Genomic DNA, 16,972 nt, shown 5'->3' with positions numbered 1-16,972 from the left:
ACTCCCTATAGAGCCTACAGGAATTTGGACAGGGTGGTACAGACATCGCCGACAAGAGACCATGATCGCGGACTATCCCTTTCACCGTGGTCTTATGACTAAGACCCTACTTCATTATATATTATAGAAAGGGACAGACCAAAAGCAGACCTTTCAGGACTCCGGCACAGCATCCAGCCCAGCTTACCCAGTAAGTAAACTGGAGGAATTTATTTTTGCTTTGTAAAGAAGAGAAAAAAGAAAAGGTGCTCAACATTTACTTTAAATTCTGAAGTCAAACTTTTGTAATCAGTGTTTTGGTTCTGTCTTTTTAAATTGGTTTATGCTGCCTTGAATCCCATTTTGGGAGAAACAGGTTATAGATATCCTAAATAAAATAAAATAAAATCAATATTTCTGAAAGAGTTAATTTCAGGTGCATAGAGAGAACCCTCAAGGGCTGTTGTATCTGGTTGGCAAGTAATGTTTATTCTTTTGCCTCAAAAGATTTTAAAATAGCATTGGCAGTAATCCTGCTGCCTGTAGAGTTGAAACATCATTTACTATCATACATCTAAGGAAATAGACCAAGTCTATGAAAGCTTATGCTACAACTTCTTTCACTCAGTTAGTCTCAGAGGTACTACAAGATCTCATTGCTTATTGATATTCCAGACTAACACAGCTATTTCTCTGTATACTGTCATTGTCAAGGAGCTTAGTTTTTATACCTTTAGTGTTTGTGTATTTTTGTCATGTGCCTTCCAATTTTACATCCCTTCCCCCCCCCCCCCCAGGCACCACACAAAAAACAATTCGTTATTTACTCCAGGTTATTATCTTTTCAATGTGTACAGTATGAACAAGTAAATGTTCAGAGATATTTCCCCTGTGTCAGAGACTGAGAGGAGTGGGAGACTTTTTGCCATTAGAAATGTTAGGACAAGACAATGCTTCAGTTTTCATTTGCATCAGGAGCTGAGTTTCTTCTTTGCTGGTTGCAGGTGCGATCCTCTGGCAGCACAGCCTCCTGCCTTCATGCTGTCCCCCTCTGACACTATCCTCCTCCTTCTGTCACTTTGGTCCTTGAACATTGGAAGCTGTGACCACCACTATAATGATCCAAAGAACCTGAATACTGAGTTTGCCCTCAATCTTTTCCAACGCTTAGCAGAGCTTGATAACAGAACTAACCTTGTTATTTCTCCAGCAAGCATTTCTCTTTCCCTGGGACTTCTGCAGTTTGGTGCTCAAGGGAACACCTTTGCCCAGCTGAAGCGTGCTCTTGGATACAACACTTGTGGTAAGAGACGGTTGAAAAAGCTGCTTTTCAATTACGACTACATGCCACTAATGTTTATCTTGCACCTTTGCTTGAATCAGGAAAAACCATGCAAAAAAACCAACAACACACAAACCCTGCAGAGTTTCTATGTGGTATTCTTTTTCCATGTTTGAGTCAAGAGCTATTTGTACAATTGTTGGATGGATGTATTTTATAGCTGTTTTTCATATATAACCAACATTGTGCCTCTTTTCAAAACTGACTTTAGAAATTTCAAAATCTAAATCTACTAATTGTTTGATAATATAAGGAACTTGGAGGAAAGCTTGCCTTGTTTTTATTATAGAGCTTGGTTCTCAAACATGGGATGCCTGCATTGCGCAAGTAAACTACTGCTCATCTGGAAATCTTGTGGAACTGGTGCACCACCATCGCATCTGTTCTTTGGTGTATTTGACCTTTTCTCTGTTTGTAGAGGAACTGATTAATCTCAGAGCAAGGAACCAGAAAACTGTCTCAGATAACTGTCAGGAAGAGGTCATAGAGGTCATAGAGTCATAGAGTTAGAAGGGGCCTCTTGGGGCATGGAGTCCATCCCTTGCTCAATGCAGGATCTCCAGCCTCCTGAGAAAGAGACTCCGCTATCTCTCTATACAATTGGTTCCATTGTTGAACTGCTCTTGCTGTCAAGAAGTTCCTTCTAATGTTCAATTGAAATCTACTCTCCTGTAACTTAAGAACATTAGACCTAGTCCTACTATCTGGGATAGCAGAGAACAGGTTTGCACCCTACACTCTGTGACAGCCCTTGAGGTGTTTAAAGAGTGTCATCCTCCACCTCCACCAAAGTAAACATGTCCAGCTCCTTCAACTTTCTTCATATGTTTTGTTATCCATACCTCTTATCATCTTCATTGCCGTTCTCTGAACCTGAAGAGTGAACCAATATGAGCCAAGAACCAAAAGTGTTGATCTGATGACATTCATTTTTATCACCAGGAAGAGGACATTCTTCTTTTCCCTGCAGTACTCCAATGCAGTAGTAGCAACTGGTGGCTCTCATGTCAGTAGAGTGGTGGTGGTGAACCTATTCTAGGTTATACTAGAACCTTAAAGGAGCTATCAAAGATGTTGAACCCTATGCCCACAAAAGGGCCAGTACATGATAAGTCTTTAAAATTTGGACTAAATCCAGATTATTTAAAGCTCCAATTAAAACCTAGAGCAGATTTACCATCCCATTAACATAGAAATTTCTACTTGTGCTCCCTCTAAACCTCCTATAGATGGCTAAGTAACCCTGCTGGGGGCAGAAGAGAAAAAAATTGCACTTTGTTACTGTATGCTTTAGAATCATAGAATCATAGAGACCTCAAGGGCCATCCAGTCCAACCCCCTGCCATGCAGGAAATCTCAGTCAAAGCATACCCGATAGATGGCCATCCAGCCTCTGCTTAAAGACCTCCAAAGAAGGAGACTCCACCACACTCTGAGGGAGTGTGTTCCACTTTCAAGTTGTTTCCAACTTATGGTGACCCTAAGGCAAACCTATCATGGGGTTTTCTGGGGCTGAGAATATATGACTCACCCATGGTCATCCAATGGGTTTTCTGAGCTGAGTGGGTAACTGAACCCTGGTTTCCAGTGTCATAGTCCAATGCTGAAACCACTGTGCCATGCTGGCTCTCCCCATCACACTAGCCATAAACTATTGTGCATTCTCTGAAATGGCCTTCTAGAGATCATAGGGTTGACCATCAATACTGTTTGGTAGCAACACTTTTTTGGGGGTGAGGTCACCGTGTGTTTTCCCCTTTTCCAAAAGTATTATAACCACTGGTTATTGTCTATTCTTAGATCAGGACATGCGGGAGTTCTTGCACAAGGTGTATAAAGAAGTAACCAACTCCAAACAGGGCCCTGTAGCCCAGTTGGCCTGTGCCTTTTTTGTACAGGCTGGAATACGTCTTTCGCCTCAGTTTCTTCAGCATGTTGCCTTTTGGGCAAACAACGCAGTGCAGCAAACTAACTTCAGCGAGCCCAACAGGACTGCAACACAGATAAATGAATGGATCGCCACAAATATTGGAGGTAATGTGATGACAATGTCCTCATTTGGTGACTTTATTATGTAGACTTTAAAAGCCACAGATTTAGCACCAGATAACTTGAGCCAAGCACAATGAAACCTGAATAGCCTTTCTTCAGGAAATACATGGAATGGTCTGAGTAGTTATTGGAATATAAGAAATGAAGGATAGATGGCAGGGCAAGGGGTGGAGAGGTGAATTACATTTTTTAGTATCTCCAGGGGCTTAATGAACTTTTACTGCCAGCAATTCTACCCAGCTTAGAAATTTCTTTCCAAGAAATGGCTCACAGCTGATCGGTACAAAGTATATGTTTTAGAAGTGAAAACCTTGATCCAGTGCTTAGCATCTCCAGTAAAAACAGCACAGCAGCAAGTTGCAATATGGGGTATCCTTCCTCATGACAACTGCCTCTGATCATCCTGTTGTAATTTGAGTATGGAAGAAATAGTGGCTTCATTATCTCACCAGGGACGAACACATGCAAAGTTAGGCTCCTACACCATCACTGTTTCTATTTTTGAGCTGAACATGGTCATCAGACTTTGATTGTGGCTTTGATTTACTTATGCCAGGAAAACTGACACAGAAATTGCACTCTCTTTAGACTTTACAGGGCCATTCAGATAACAGACATGAGACATCTGACAGATCTGATAAATGAGGTTGCTTTCCAGATTGCTACGAGGGCCAGCCAATGTGCAAACTCAAACTCTATTGAGTTAATTATAGACTTTATCAAAAAGACATTTTTAATTCTAAACAGTTTCAGCTCCATCAGGATAACTGTGTTAAATTCAAATTTTCTTGCAAAACAGCCTTCATTATTTGGGTCTCTTCTTTTTTATAGATGGAGAAGAAAACTGCCTTTCCTTGGAGACCATTGATTCTCCCCTTAACCAGGTAGCAGTGGTGAGCACCATGTACTTCAAAAGCACTTGGCAAAGGAAATTCACCTTCACAGATACCCAGTCCTTGTCCTTTACTACTACAGAAGACATTACTCTGAAAGTGCCTACCTTGTATCTCTGTGCGGAAGTCAATTATGGTAATTATATCAGGTTTGTTGCAACTACCCCAGTCTGTAGAACAGGGCTAGGAAATGTGTGACTCTCCAGATGATGTCAGGGTGGCTGGTGGTTTCCATATCAGTTTCCTCAGTACATCCAAGATTTTGAAACTTGGTGAATCCATTCCAGGTTTTAGGCCAAAGGAGTTTCAGGATTTTGGATAACACCTTTAAACTTTGGGCTAAAACATGGAGTAGTTTCACTGCTTCACTGACATGGAGCCACCAGCCTCCACTGGATAATGTTGGACTGAAGCGCCCATCATCCCTAATCAGAAATGAAGGATGGTTATATTTGTAGTCTTACAGCAACTTGAAAGCCACGAATCTTACACCCTTGCTCTGTAATGGTGTCCACATGGAGAAATGGGTTTCTACATATTCATTGTTAGAAGGAAGCTGAAAGGGGGAGAAACCACCAAGGAATATGCCAGTGGCACCAGCTGTTGTGCTGGAAGTCTCTGCAAAATGCAAGGAGAGTCCTACTATTGTCAAAGTGCAAGGGAACCAGAGCATTAAAATTAAGTCTGCATGACAGCTAAAAACTTTCTGATTGACATCTGGAGAAAGGCGACGGATAACAAACTGTTGAAAAGGATGGCTCTTTGGAATGCTCACTGTTTTGTGTGTGCATTTGCAAATGTGTGTGCATGTAAACTTGTATTTTGATTTGAGAAAAGAGAGAGAGAGAGAGAGAAGCTCCCCTTTCAGCCTAGGTTGCAGTTGTAGTACTGGGAGCTTTGGAGAAATAGCTCAGCTTGCTTACTTTGGGAGTAGCCACTTTTGTCTAGAAAGAGAGAGCTGTCACTCTCAGACCAGACATGGCTTGCCTGCTTTTTGAAAAGCCGGATGTTTCTGTGGCTGTTGCCTAGCTATGTCAGTCAAGTGTTGTCTTTACTCTGAATTGGTGTCATAATATTGTGGGAATGTGACATCATCCTTTTGGCAACATGGTTCCCAGTTGGTTGAATTATGCTACCTCCAGAACATGGAAGACAAAACAAAATAAAAGTGTAATAAAAATACATGAAAGAGCTAGTGAACAAACAAGAAGAAGAAAAAGGGCTTGGGGAAAATATTTTATAATCTCCCCTCCCTCCCAAAACAACCTTCTTGTTTGGCACCAAATATTTGGCACAATTCTGTTTCCAGAAATGCAAAGCAAGTTGGTTTGACCTGCTTGCATGTCAAAGAATTAATGTCAGCTAATATATATCCTCAAAATTTCAGAGGTGGATGTACTTGGAAGTGCAAGCTTCTTAAATGTTTAATCTTGTATGGATTACCAAAAGGGAAGGAAACTAGAATTTTAAAAGTGAAAGCCAAGGGCTAATTTTAGCATGAATGTTTCAAGATTACACAGTCCTCACATGGGGACTGTTTCAGCTCAGTTCTCACATAGCTTGACAAAATACCCACAGTAAAGCATTCGTCTGAACAATTGTATCTCACCTGAAAATTGTATGCATATGGATTCTATAAGGGATACCAATAAGACACAGTCAAGGTACTTGTGGCATCAGTACTGATTTTGTGTTGCTAACAAGTACATCTCTTGTCATTAAAATTGTACTGAGGAAACATACACCCTGAGGTCAAGAACTGCAAGTAGAAATCTGTCATTTTCTTATTTTCATCACAGTCCTGGACAGGGAATTGTACCTAATGCCCTTGTGATTTCACATGAGCTTTTGAACAGGGCTTCACTGGTGTATTTTACTCAGTAAAATCCAAGGTTAAACACACAAAATCTATTACTTGGGGACACAAGTTTGGGTCCAGTTGCATTATAGATGTGGGGTAATATTGTGGCCAACAAACTGCTGGAAATCAGGTAGTCCCTAGTTTGAATCTCACCTCTGCCAGGAACTCACTAGCATCTGAATCCTTTGTTAGTCCCAGCTAAAGTAGGCCCACTGAATTGATAATAAAGTTGATATCAACAACTGATGCAACAGGTCTGTTCTAAATAGGTCTACCAAGACAATTCATGTTTAGTTGGCCTTAAGAAGTCACTTTATCTTAGATACAATTCCTCACTCTGCAGCATGGGTGGGTGGGGAATAATAATACTTTAGAGCAGGAGTAGCCCTCCCAACTACAACGGTCAGCATTCCTCACCATTAGCTATACTGCCTAGGAATCATGAGAGTTGCAGTTCAATAAGATCTGGAGATCCACATAGTTCCCATCCCTGATTTAGAGGGCTGCTGAAAGGATTAGAATCTACAATTAGGTAAAACATTTACAAAACACTTTGAATATTTTTGAAATACTATACAAATGTTAAGGCTTGTTATTACTACTACAGGTTGAGTCTTCCTTATTTGAAATGTTTGGAACTTGAAGTGTTTTGAATCTCAGACTTTTTTTTAGATTTGGGAATATCTATATTTGCATCTACGTACATAATGATATATCTTGGAAATGGGTCCCAAGTCTAAACACAAAATTCATTTTGTTCATATACACCTTTTACACATAACCTGGAGGTAGTTTTATATATAATATTTTAATTATTTTGTGCATGAAACAAAGTTTGTATACATTGAGATATCAGAAAACAAACATGTCATTATCCCAGCCATCCATGAAAAAAGTTTTAGCTTTTGGAATAGTTTCAATTTCAGAATTCCAGTTAAGGGAGACAGACTCAACCTGTACAAAAAGGGCTTTCTGACCCAAGGTATTCAAATCAGATTCAACATACTTGGAAGCTAAGCGCAGTATTTGTTTTCCAACCTGCAGGTGAATTTCTAATAGATTCTCTGGAACGGATCAGTGTGATTGAATTGCCCTATTTGGGGGAAACAGTCAGTATGTTTGTAGTTCTTCCATCCAATCGAAGGACGTCTCTAGCTGCAGCTGAATCATACCTCTCAGCTCAAACCTTCCCACTGTGGTCCAATAGCTTGAGAAGAACAAAGATGGATATCTTTCTCCCCAGGTAAAGTGTTAATGTATGTATGGTTGCATGGTCTTTTTTAAGGATCAGGACTTATTTTCTTCTGACTACAAAATGTAGGGATATGGTTGGAGTGGTAGACAGAATAGCTGTGAATATGATTGCAGTAAGGAAAAGGGGACAAATGTGTAGTATGCATAAAGGACAGCATCAAACTAGTCTAAACCTCTAGTTTTCAGATTATTCAGCAAGCTTGTAAGATATTATTATTATTATTATTATTATTATTATTATTAACTTTATTTATAAAGCGCCATAAACCTACACTTTAAGAGAAAGTCTTTAAAACTCATAGCCAAGATACTTTTTGACTGTGATATGTGAAACAAAACAAAGCAATAAGTCATTATTTATATATCACAGAACTTAATTCCCCTTGATGAGGCATGAGACACACCCCATAAAAGGCAACTCATACTGTAAATGAGCTATGTATTGTGATACATAGAATGCTATAGGAAACTCAGTTAGTTGGAATACATTCCCACTGACATCTTTTTACATCATTTTGGATATCACTGCACTGGCACATCTAGTGGTTAGAACAAGTCAGTCATGTCATGCTTTTAGAACAGTGTGCTAAGAAGTATTATTACCATGTTCTTCAAATGATGGCTGTGACAGAAATGTGCCTTGGAAGGAAAGCATATTAGAAAGAGTTGGTCTTGTAAATAAAGACATGAGATTAAAGTGGTACAGAGTCAACATCGATTAGAGAGCATGAAAAAAAAGCAACCACCACCAAATCTAAGCTATTGGGAAGCCTAACAAGTCTTTGTGGGGAGAATATCTGGGGACTAATAACTCTTTAGCAATTATGTTTTCTGGTGATGATGATAAGGGAGCAAACAATTCATGTAATTGACTATGGTACAAGTAATTTGACAATCTTGGCTTTTCTCTCTGCTCATTCTTCTTCCTCCATTTTAACAGATAAATAGTATTCCCGTCCATCAATGCACCACTTTTTGAAGGGTTTAAGGGTCTTGTAGTGGAAAGCATTACTGGAATTGTGTAAAGGCCATATTGGAGAAATGACTGTTCCAGACCTGCTTTTAGCATCATATCTCAGGAAGGTTAGGGATGTCTGCCACCTGGTGACTAGATGATACTGCAGACTACAGACAGAATTTAATTAATGAAAAGTAATTAATCCATTTTGAAAGCAAAATAATTCCCTACAGTCCCCCTAGTATCCATGCCACATTTTAGGTGTCTAAATTCTGAAGTCTTGGATGTACATGAGAAACAAACAATACACACACATTCACACACATTATAGAAGGAGACGGGTGATAACAGAGAGCAAAACATAGGCAGGGCAGTTTGTAAGTGGCCTAAATGTTTTAAAAATTATCAATTTAATATCTTTCCAGATTCAAAATTCAAAACCACTTGGACCTAAAGATGGTTTTACCTGCATTGGGAATCACAGATATGTTTGATCCAGTTAGGGCAGATTTTAAAGGCATTTCAGGTATGTCTACTGTGTGCCTCATGTGTTTGATCAAAGTACTGGGGCATCTTTTGTGTCAACAATTCAGCACAAAAGAACCATTAACTCAAAAGTAAGGAAACATTGGAGCTTTCAGATATTTGGGGCAAAACGTCCCACCAGCCTTTTCAAGCATGTCCAATGGTAAAGAATTTGAGAGTTATCCAAGGGCCAAAATTTCCCCACCCTTCCTCTGTATTAGGTCCTAAGGGCTTTCCAGAATATCCCTTGTGGGGGAATGGGAACATGGCAAGTGGGAATGGTGACAGAGGAGGATATCACACGACTGAAATTGGAAGTATAATCCAGTGTCATCCTGAACGCAATCATGCGTATTCGTGTTATTGCGTGAAAGGTTACCACACGCGATCGCTGGCAGTCCGAGCGCACTCGGAATGCAATCATGCGTCAATCCACAGTTAAGTAAATTCTGTGAACTAGCAAAGTCACAAACTCTGTTCCTAGGCAACTTTGCACTCGGTGTGTTGTTGTTTGGTGTGGTGTACATGCTTCCTTTGGTCCTGATTCACACACACCCCAATTTGAAAGGGGGGGGGGGTTCCCATGAAGCCATGCTGCAATTCCGCTTCAATTTTGCTTCCGCTTGTCCTTCAGCATTGCTGAGGGGGGCTGCTGCCTGCTAATTAAGAGGCATGGACCAAGAGCTATTGGATAAGCATTATATTCACATTTTAATGCGACAAGAGTGAATATATGCTCGTTTTAACATGAATAGAGCATGTTCTTTCAACCATTCTTCCCGTCCCCCTCCAACTTCTTTTGTAAATTGTGGGGTTCCTTGGTTCCTCTCTCTCACTCGCCTAAATATGCTATGCTACAGCCATCTGGAGTCTCACTGAGCATGCACAAGGCTGCCAATTCGAAATTAAGAGCCCACCGATGGGATGGCTTACTTTGCACAGAATCCGGGTCGCATTTGGGGAGGCCATTACAGCAAATTTAAGGTGTGATAAGTAATCACGTAATTGCGTGAATTTTCAAATTGACCTTGCTATCTTCTCTTTCAAAATTGAGAGCCTCCCATCCCATTTGATAAACTCCAGAGTCCCCAACATTAGCCACAGATTTATAGATGCACAGAGGAGGATGGAGTCCTATATACTACAACAGCCCTTTTGAGTCATTTGTTCTCCTGATATTTTGAACTACAGTTCTGATCAGCTCAGCCATCACAACCAATAACGCTGTAGTTTAAAAAAACTGAAGGGTAGCAAGTTGGGTAAGGGTACAGTTTTACCCTACTGATTTATATCCAACATATTTTGCCAGAAGAATGGAAGCTGCTTGTAAAACAGTTTCTCCTCCTTTTCCTTCATGCCTCCTACCCACACATAGACAAAAATTGTTTCAGATTGTTAGGAACCCTTTGGAGCAGAGTTGGAATATGAAGGGAGAAGAGAGGAACAGGCAGTCCCATTATAAATGCGGACGTCCACTTGCACAACACTCAATGTATCACGTAACTCTGAAATGACGCTCGATGCAATACAATTACATTATACTTTCCAGAAGGAAATTCTGTAACTTCCATAATCCATTATTCCATTCTCCTAAATTACAACAGACAACTGTCTCCACAAGTCTTGACTGAGCAATTTGATGCTCAGCTTCCAGTCTTCAAAGGGGGTAGCATTGCAGCTCTGTTGCAGTAAAATCAGCATATTGGTCTAAGAGGCCACAGGACTCTCTGTAGTTCCAGCTCCCAATCTATATGTGACATACCCCTAATCACTCTTTATTAAGTAAAATTGTCTTGGGTTTGCATTGACAAATGTAATAATTATTGATAGTTTTGTTTACTAGAACAAGGAAATCTTTATATCTCAGAAGCCATCCACAAAGCAAAGATTGAAGTGACAGAAGATGGTACAAGAGCCTCGGGTGTTACAGGTAAAACACAGACTGTTCCTGCGTTAATCTGTATGATAGTAGATACAATAAATTGTGTTCCACCCACAAACAGTTCCTTGCATTTCCCATATCTGATTCTTCTGGGCAGGCAGATTGCCAACAGGATGTTCTAGGATGTTATCTTTCAGAGGAATGAACTGGCAAAACCACCTCTAAATATTCTTTGCCTAAGAAAATCCTATGAATTTTATGGGGTAGCCATCAACAGGCAGTTTGAAGGTACAAACCACATATCCACACAGTTCAAAGGCATGGTGGAGGGACTTTGCGCTGCCACTAGAATTAGACCTCAGGGTGCAATGACTGTCCAAGGAGAAGCCAGAGAGCAATGTATGATGGAAGGACTAGCAAATAGGCTATGCCTGAGCTAACATTTCACTATGGTAAGACTGGCACTGCTTGCAGGAGATTCCTGCTTGCCTGCCATGTTGTAGACTGCCCTAACATGCCAGTAATATAGTGCTTGTACAGGGTGTAATAGCCATGGGGAGAGAAATGCTGGTGGTGTGTTTCACAACTATGCCAGCTGTCAAAAGGCAACTCCTACATAAGACCAGTAGCTGAAGAGTCTAAACACTACTGAGCTGCAAGACTGAAACCAATTCACACAACAGTACAAACTACAGAGCAAGGGATGAATGAGGCGAGTGCAAGCAGAATAGTGGAAATAAGGAATTGGCTTGAGGCCTTTTCACACCACAACATACTTATACTGCTGTGATTCCACTTTAACCACCATATCTGATTCCTACAGAATCGTAGGATTGGTAATTTGGTCAGAGCACTCCAAAAGCTCTCTGGCTGAAAATTCTGCGTACTTCTTATTAAATTGCAAATCATAGGATTCCATAGCTGGCTTGCTGGTTGACTATTTGCCAAGATGCCACATCAGTTAAAGTGGAATCGTTAACACTATAGTTATGTAATGCAAAAGGACCCTTAGGATGCTGTTACAAAACTTCATAGGCCTTTGTTTATCTTTTAAGTACTTCCCACAATTTTGGTTTAATATGGGGGTGATAAACATGTAGCCCTCTCAATGCTACTGGACTCTTGCCATCCTTTGCCATTGATTAAGCTGGCTAGAAGACTGCATACCCTCCAATTGTCCCATTTTGGCAGGGTCAGACCCCTATTAATCCTCTGTCACCCTACTTTTTCAACCACTTTTAAAAATGTTCCAGTTCCTCTGTCCTCTTTTCACTTTCCCCTCTTTTTTTTCCTCAGCTTACTTTAATTGTGACAAACTGATTTCAAAATGCAGAAATGCTTTCTACTCAGTTAACTCAGCAGAAGAGAGGCAGAATCTTGCCCTTCCTAGAAGTCTCAGGAAAAAGCAAACTTCTGCAGCATCTCCTAGTTTGTGGCTTCCTCCTCTTTAGTAATATTTGCTGTCTTGACCACATGTATCCTAGATTTCATCTGTGAAATGCTGAAAGGTATAAGATTGATTGGATGTGAACTAAAGGCCTAGAAAAGCTGGTCCCTCTGTAGCTAAAATAAAATGCTCTTCACCAAAAGAAAAGTGGGGAGAAAGTGGGGAGGAGTTATCAGCAAGTTTCAGGAAAGTGGAAGATCTATAGAAGTAAAAACAAACAAAAACAACCCGCCACCCCCCAAAAAAATGACTGTCAGGGGAGAGGAGGTGGAAAACCTGAGTAGGGGAGAAAGAGATGCAATGGAGAGATGCTAGAGTGCATGGCCAGCTGGTTGGAGCCTACACATTAACACCACTCTATGAAATCTTCTTACCGAAACTGGGACAGATACACATTCAAAAGCTTAGAGAGATAATTAATTTTGATTTTCTTTTGTGAGCCTACTGAAATTGAACAAAGGGAAATAATGAAACCAGCCATTCACTGATTCTTTTATGACACAGCTATGGTGTTGCTAAAAAGATCCCGGGCTCCTGTCTTCAAAGCCGATAGACCTTTTAATTTCCTCCTATGGCAAGCCAGTACAGGTAAGCATAAGTTAAAATTTATCTATAAGATGTCATTATTATGATAGCAAAACATTTCTGGCTTCTTTAATATCCAACACAGCTTGAAAATCTATGAAACAAATTCTGTAGTTTAGAAAACTAGTATTTGCACATCATTTTTTATAGATCAGAAATGCTTGTGCATACCCCCTGCTTTCTTTTTAAATAAGGATTCAGTGTGAACAACCAAAGTGATCAAGTTTAAGTTATATGTGTTTTTTAATTATACTAATTATACTAATTTTAACCTATCTGTATTTAGTCACTTGTTTTTGTCTCATTTATATACTGCTGCTAGAAGCATGGTATTTTACATAAGCTAGAATAAGGTTCTTCAGATGACATTGATGCAGCGAAAAAGAAATACACAGAAAACATCATACTTACTCAAATATATGTTTAGTCACTTTATTCTCTCAGGCATTAACTTGTACTTTGAAAAAAGTGTGGGATCAAAGTACACATTAAGGGGAAAGTGTACATATTCCTTACAATTCATCTTTCCTTGCACAATATGATTTCCTCAGAGATACATGCCTCAATCTGGAAATTAAGATTGAGTTTACCTCCAATGATCAATCCCAAAATAAAACATATTAAATGCAGAGTACATGGGTTAGGAAAATCAATGGTCATGATGAACAGATGGATTTTACTACCTCTAGCAAAAACCAGCAACATGCTAAATATAAAGTTTCGCCCGTATTCAATCGTTTAGAAGACTGAAAGTCTGGTGTAGTAGTCTTGGAGAATGTTATGACATTAGAATGAGTGTAACAAAATGCAGTCTTGCAAACCACCATACCAATAGCCACATGTGTCAGGCTTTTCAAATAAAATTTCCAACTTGGAATTGATACTTCCAAATAAGCAGTTTCAGCCACATGTATTGGGAGCCCTATGAAGTAAGTTACCTCTCTTCAGAAATTAGGGCCTGTTACAGACTGCCAAAATAAAGCTGCTTTGGGTCTCTTTGGAGGTATGCTATTTAAATGATGCATGCATCCTAAGAGTTCAGAGGTCGCGCCAAAGCCACACTCCATTCCTAAGCACCAGAGTGCAGCTTTGGTGCAGTTTCTGGATTCTTCGGATGCATGCATCATTTAAACAGCATACCTCCAAAGAGACCCGAAGCAGCTTTATTTTGGCAGTCAGTAACAGGCCTAGGCCAAGTAAAACATTAATGAATGAGACAACAATTCTGGGGTGTATCTAATTCATTTTTAATACCCTGTTCAAAACTAGTTACTTGCTCACTTAGAAGTGCCTTTTTTGATGTTGGCTATGTTACATAAAAATATATATATTCTAGTACATAAACTACAAACTTCTTAGTTCCAAGCATCGAAAGGTTATCAGCATATGTTTTAAATGTCCCCTAAATTTTACTCCTGGTTCACTTACAGATGCTTATTCCATTGTATAAGAAAAACTATATATCTGTAAGCACTGCTGTGTTAGTTACTGCTAAAGCTTAAACTCAAGCTTAATAAACAAAGTATAATTTTCTTCTCCACAGGTTCAATTCTCTTCATAGGAAGACTTACAAATCCTACAGAGTAAGCATGTCAAAGCCACATGTCCATCTCTCTGCTTTCTCAGATCATTAAATCACACAATGCTTTGTTTAAATGGCACATTTTCAGTCTTGTGAACATCAAGAGGGAGCAGAGGATGGGGGAAATCCTAGACTTGTAAATAAAAAATAATGTGTTTTGCCATGTGTAGGGTGGCCTTGTTGTGTTCATAGTAGTTACCATCTTTGACAGAACACCTTAAGACAGAACTACACATGCTGCCCAGTCCTGTTAATCCAGTTATGGATGTTTTCCAAAAAGACAACCAGTAAAATGGTGATGTGAAGAGGAAAATGGTTTCTTAACGTTTTTCCCTTAGACCTTTTCACACCAGCAGTGACCCTATCCTTGCTTCTTTTATACCTATTGCAGAAAAGATGTGGGAATCTTCTAAGGAGCCTTTTTTTACAAATATTTTTCTTAGCCATTGTTGGAAAGGTCTTCTCTCCAACAAATAATTGGTCAAAGGAATGTGTACTAAATACCCAGGATTTCTAATTCTGACTCTGAGACAACAAGACAACCCACAGCCCCACAAGGCGCTTGCTGGAGATTTTCCTTGGTCTCTGCATCTTCTTGGCATGCTGCAAACAGCAAAAATCTGGAGGAAGGCCTCGTGACAAACTATCTGCCCCATGTGTTGAAAACGAACACCTTGAGAAACTATAGAATTATGGCTTATCAGATTAGTTTGATTACCATATCAATTCCATTTCAGCCTTATCACAAGCACTTTCTAACAGTAATTAAAATTTGGAAACAATGCCCTTATTTCCAGATACTCAGCACACAAATCCCCATTGCCTCAGCAGGCGTAAATTGTATGCTGGTCGCACTGAACCTGTATCTTACCAGGTATTTTGAACTGCAGCTTCCACAGTGTCTTACCAATGGCCATGCTCATCAGAGCTGATGGGAGTGGTAGGCCCAAATATCCGAAGAGCCAAAGGTTCTCTTCCACTGCCTCAGTTTTCCTGGACAACTAGTTAATTGAACTGCCAATTGTAATTTGGGTCAGATTATTTGGTTGTGTCCACTGGGAGCTATTGTATTTCTGGATGGGTTTTAGGATTTGAAACTCCCTAGGTAAAACCACTTATTTGGTTCCTTCTGCAAGCAGGAAACATGTATTCATGGATAACCCCCTTTGTGCAATGTTAGCAACATGAAACACTCCTCCTAGGTCTCCTAAGTAATATTGGTACTGCAGTCATAATATGTCTGTGCATGTGCCTTCAAGTCACCTGTTGACCTATGGCAGATCCATGAATTTCATAGAGTTTTCTTAGGCAAGTAATACTCGGACGTGGTTTTGCCAGTTCCTTCCTGTGAAATATAGCCTACTGCACCTGGTATTCATTGTGGTCTCACATCCAAGTACTAACCAGGGCTGACCCTTCTTAGAACAAGTGGGATCTGGTGCCTTTAGGGTACAATATTTAGGCTCCTGCAGGCATAATACCTCATAATTTGAATCGTGATCTGGAGGAGACACTGGGGCTTGATAGAGCTTCAGTATAGCATATTTCAGCAACTAAGGGTGTATCCACACTGCAGAAACAAAGCCAACTGATACCACTTTAACTGCCATGGCTCTATCCTACAGAATCCTTGGATTTGTAGTTTGGAGAGGCACTAGAGCTCACTAACAGATAGGCTGAATACCTCACAAAACTACAAATCCCAGGATTCTACAGGATGGAGACATGACATCTAAAGTGGTGCCAAATTGCTTTATTTCTGCAGTGTAGAAGAACCTTAAGCGTTACTTCAGGATCAAAATTCAAAATGACCTTAATAGATTAGAAAGCAGGGCCAAAACTAACAAAATGAATTTCAACAGTGAGAAATGTAAGGTATTCTACTTGGGTAGAAAAAATGAAATGCATAGATATAGGATGGGACACCTGGCTTAAAAAGGGATCCAGGAGTCCTAGTAGACCACATGTTGAACATAAGTCAACAGTGTGATGCTTCAGCTAAAAAGCCCAATATGATTCTGGGCTGCATCAATAAAAGTATAGTGTCTAGATCAAGGGAGTAATAGTCCCACTCTATTCTGCTCTGGTCAGGCCCCATCTTGAATATTGTGTCCAGTTCTGGGCACCACAATTTAAAAAAGATGTTGACAAGCTGGAGCGCGTCTAGAAGAGGGTGACCAAAATGGTGAAGGGTCAGGAAACCATGCCCTATGAGGAACGACTTAAGGAGCTGGGGATGTTTAGCCTGGAGAAGAGACGGTTAAGAGGTGATATGATAGCCCTGTTTAAATATTTGAAGGGATGTCATATTGAGGATGGAACAAGCTTGTTTTCTGATGCTCCAGAGACTAGAGCAAGGAACAATGGATGCAAGCTCCAGGAAAAGAGATTCCACTTCAACATTATGAAGAACTTCCTGACAGTGAGAGCCATTCAACAGTGGAACATGCTCCCTCAGAGAGTGGGGGGAGTCTCCTTCTTTGGAGGGCTTTAAATGGAGCCTGGATGGCCATCTGCCAGGCATGCTTTGAATGTGACTTCCTGCAGGGTAGGAGTAGAATTCAAAATATAGCCCTTTTAGCTTGTAGAATCAGTATGTAGAGAGATCTTGT

The 16,972-nt window shown here is 40.1% G+C and overlaps 1 protein-coding gene across 1 annotated transcript; it reads left to right on the top strand.

The window, feature by feature from the left end:
• Window positions 1-1,017: 1,017 nt before the first annotated feature.
• On the top strand, window positions 1,018-14,365 carry LOC149305305 (serpin E3-like). The gene is made up of 8 exons (XM_089478059.1): window positions 1,018-1,282; window positions 3,122-3,355; window positions 4,205-4,402; window positions 7,172-7,370; window positions 8,765-8,865; window positions 10,708-10,794; window positions 12,698-12,781; window positions 14,322-14,365. Exons 1-8 carry the CDS (start codon window positions 1,018-1,020, stop codon window positions 14,363-14,365), a joined length of 1,212 nt encoding a protein of 403 aa, XP_089334185.1.
• The last annotated feature ends 2,607 nt before the right edge of the window (window positions 14,366-16,972 follow it).

Source organism: Sceloporus occidentalis, unplaced genomic scaffold (assembly GCF_023333645.1).
Source record: "Sceloporus occidentalis isolate IW3139 unplaced genomic scaffold, rSceOcc1.0.p SCAF_12, whole genome shotgun sequence".
Lineage (NCBI taxonomy): Eukaryota > Metazoa > Chordata > Lepidosauria > Squamata > Phrynosomatidae > Sceloporus > Sceloporus occidentalis.
The sequence above is the reverse complement of the archived record's forward strand: the minus strand, read 5'-3'. Positions and strand labels throughout refer to the sequence as shown.